Below are 3,691 nucleotides of genomic sequence, written 5' to 3'. Positions count from 1 at the left end.
AGACCTATTGGAAGAACATGTGGATGTATTCTGGAAATAGCTGATTGTTACGATGGATTTCCTGATTTCCAATCCGAGTTTAATGCCATCTTAGAGAGCAACATATGGATCATGGACATTGTGTAGTTCATGTGGATGGAACAGATAATAGTTTAAAGGGAGACTAAAAATGTAGTAAAGTTTGTTAGATACAAAGAAATAAGAAAGAACTTTTTTCCCCCATTTCCATTCTGCACTTTTATTTTCTGTTCTGTTTGTCATAAGACATTTACATAGTTGGATGCCCCCTGGACGCCTCGCTGGACAGGTGTTCCGGGCACGTCCCATTGGGAGGAGGCCCTAGGGAAGACCCAGGACACGCTGGAAGGATTACATCTCTCGGCTGGCTTGGGAACGCCTTGGGGTTCCCCCGGAGGAGCTGGGGGAGGTGTGTGTGGATCAGGAGGTCTGGGCAGCTTTGCTTGAGCTGCTGCCCCCGTGACCCAACTACAGATAAAGTGGAAGAAAATGGATGGATGGCATTTACATAGTCACATGTAGTGGTCTTAAAGAGTAAAGTATTCACTGTTCACTAATTGTTTAGAGATGATGTTGAACAAATCATCTACAGATGTTTTAGCAATATAAGTAAACAATGCTGCATCTTAATTTTAGTGTGTTCTGAACTGTATAAATACTGTATAAAATGTAAAGTTGAGCACCTAAGTGGGATACCAGTTCATGGGTAGGTGTGCAAAAAGGAATAGTTTGTAAACCAATTGTGAAGTATTTTGAACTTTTTTTTTTTACCAAAACAATTGTGTAAAGCATTTCTACATGTTTAACACATTTAAGTTTAGCTGTTACTATAATCACACACAAGAACAGTGTTTATATCATTCCAAAATAAAAATAAATACATCAAAACATGCACATAGTGAGGTATGGTGTGTATTCCCATAGGATTTTCATGCTAAAATTGATTTTGTTGCTGCTTGGGTTTCAACAGGGCCTAGACTGTTATAAAATGACGGCGTTCAAATTTTCAGACCCCTACAACTCTCTGGCAAGGGGACAAATGTTAGCACACAGGTAAATTGAAAATCAAGTTAATCAATTTCAAATATACACCAATATATCTGTCTTGTTGAGAGGATTATAATAATAGTAATAAATAAATATAGTTTGTCTAGGTTCTGACCGATATTTACACAGGTATAGGGCTTTAAAGCTTCAAGGTCATCCTGGGGTAAATGCTCAGATGTTATTGAAAGTGGTGTCAAATGATTCCTCTTGTCATACTGAAGCGGAAAATGAATTTTAACTGATTTTGCGATGGCACCATTTCCAACATCCAGAAAAAGTCTTGGTGGCCCCCATAGACCATGTAGAACCTTGACACACTCTGCCATTTAATTATCCAATCAAATGCCATACACTGTAAAACAGCTTTTTTGGGGACCCTATGACATAATACAAACAACTTTTCACCAGTTTCAACAAAATCTGAGCATCTGGTCAATTTTACCCCAGGATAACCTTGAACCATTGTGAGCCTATACTGCTTCAAGTAAAACGCAAAAAATCCATTTCAGCACAAAAATCCTACGGAAACTGTTTCATTGACATACTACGATACCACACTAACACGTTCTATGGCAATGCTGTTAGATATTTTCCAGTATCACTGTTCTAAGTGATGTAGCTCATCTGAAGGATGGCCCCATTGATTCTCCTGCATGAGTAACACAGAGAGATCGTAAACTGTCTCATCACAAGGGATCTGGCTCTTCGGTGTGCACTCTTCCTTACACACAGCTACTTCTTCAGGCTCCACGAGTTTAAGCTTATCCTCTGCACCATACAAACTTGGGACTGTGTACATCAGAACAGGATGACCACTATGCACATCTTGGCCAGGTCGCAGTCTGATCTTGTGGGTATTCCACGTCTGCACTACCTCATCCAACTCCTACAAAAAAAAGAATAGAAAAAAAAGCATGATTAATAAAAATGATTTTGAATTCAGATATAAATGGGTATGTAATAAACTTACCTGAACAAGGCCAAGAAAACAAAACTGTACCAGGTTTTTATCCAAAAAGTCCCCAGAAAACTGTCCATCATCTTGAAGGGTTTTGAATATGTTCATCCAGAATTGGACACTTTGTTTCCTTAAAACCCCCCATAAAGACTCAATACGCTGATTCCCTGTGCTTCTTCCATACACAAAACTGTTGTCTCCTGCAAACGAGTCATCATGGTTTCTTCTAAGAAACACTTGCATATTGGCTACATGTCCATTTTCTGTGCCGTGATCTGCGCGTATCCTTTCTGGACACCCACCCGACTGTGTTACATTTTGTATGTAGTAATCAGCTACAACCTTTGGGTCATTGTTGGTCGTGTAAGCTTCCATCCACACAATAAAACGACTGAACCCATCGATGCATCCGTTAATGGCTAGACCTTATCGTATGAGTCCATGTGCCAAACAGCATTAGGGCCCTTGTGCTATATTGACGGCGTCGTGATTTTCTAATATCAACACCGAGTGGATCAGTTAACTTAACCAGCTGGCGTACTGTGTTCTGCTGTTGCACAGCTCGTTGATGAAGCCAGCGGTAACCTTGCATCTGTCCGTGCTGTTGCAGCTCCTGGTACACAAATGTAAACACGTCATCTAAGGCAGCATGATTTTTTCGAGGAAACAGGTGCCTCTTCAGAGTGCGAATACTAATAATGGCATGGTCATTCTGGGCTAATATCGCAAGTATCTCCTTGTTAGAAAACCATAAGGAAAAGTAGAGTTTGATCAGATCGTCCAACGCAGCCATTCCCACGCTCGCCAAAACAAACCAACTTCCCATAGTGTCATTTCCGTTTCCGCCAAGTCTTACAAATAAAACATCCTCACAGATTTGCATGTTTAGAATCTCGAAAATTTGCGTTTAATCTGGCAAATTTGCTACATTTTTCTTGCAAATTTTCTGCTTTTTTCTCACATATTTGCATGTTTATAATCTCGAAAATTTGCGTGTTTAATTGTGGCAAATGTGCTACTTTTTACTTGCACATTTGCATGTTTTTAATCTCGCGAATTTGCGTGTTATTTCTCGTAAATTTGCATGTTTATTCTCGTATATTTGTGACTTTAAACTCGCAAATTTGCTGCTTTTTTCTCACATATTTGCATGTTTAAAATCTCGAAAATTTGCGTGTTTAATTGTGGCAAATTTGCTGCTTTTTTCTTGCAGATTTGCATGTTTTTAATCTCGCAAATTTGCGTGTTATTTCTCGTACATTTGCATGTTTATTCTCGTATATTTGTGACTTTAAACTCGCAAATTTGCTGCTTTTTTCTCACATATTTGCATGTTTAAAATCTCGAAAATTTGCGTGTTTAATTGTGGCAAATTTGCTGCTTTTTTCTTGCAGATTTGCATGTTTTTAATCTCGCAAATTTGCGTGTTATTTATCGTAAATTTGCATGTTTATTCTCGTATATTTGTGACTTTAAACTCGAAAATGTAATTTTTTTCCTGTCTTTGAATGGCCCTAATACGCCGTCGTAGGGGTCAGACTCGTCAATAAAGTCAAATTAATGTTCCGTGTGTGTGTGTGTGTGTGTGTGTGTGTGTGTGTGTGTGTGTGTGTGTGTGTGTGTGTGTGTGTGTGTGTGTGTGTGAGTGTGTGTGAGTGTGTGTGTGTG

General features: G+C 39.1%; 1 protein-coding gene across 1 annotated transcript; it reads right to left on the bottom strand.

The window, feature by feature from the left end:
* Positions 1-428: 428 nt before the first annotated feature.
* Positions 429-2,816, bottom strand: LOC117503115. The gene is made up of 2 exons (XM_034162285.1): positions 2,036-2,816; positions 429-1,951 (listed from the first exon to the last, which is right to left on the bottom strand). The coding sequence occupies exons 1-2, from the start codon at positions 2,396-2,398 to the stop codon at positions 1,664-1,666; spliced, it is 651 nt and encodes a 216-aa protein (XP_034018176.1). The 5' UTR covers positions 2,399-2,816; the 3' UTR covers positions 429-1,663.
* Positions 2,817-3,691: the final 875 nt, after the last annotated feature.

This window comes from Thalassophryne amazonica, chromosome 21 (assembly GCF_902500255.1).
Source record: "Thalassophryne amazonica chromosome 21, fThaAma1.1, whole genome shotgun sequence".
Lineage (NCBI taxonomy): Eukaryota > Metazoa > Chordata > Actinopteri > Batrachoidiformes > Batrachoididae > Thalassophryne > Thalassophryne amazonica.
Note: the sequence above shows the minus strand (reverse complement) of the source record. Positions and strands in the feature narration are given on the sequence as shown.

Coding starts and splice junctions, on each gene's coding strand:
- LOC117503115 (XM_034162285.1), bottom strand. CDS start 2,398: ATGGAAGCTTACACGACCAACAATGACCCAAAGGTTGTAGCTGATTAC. Junction 1,952..2,035: donor GTTTTCTTGGCCTTGTTCAG/GTAAGTTTATTA, acceptor TTTTTTTTGTAG/GAGTTGGATGAGGTAGTGCA.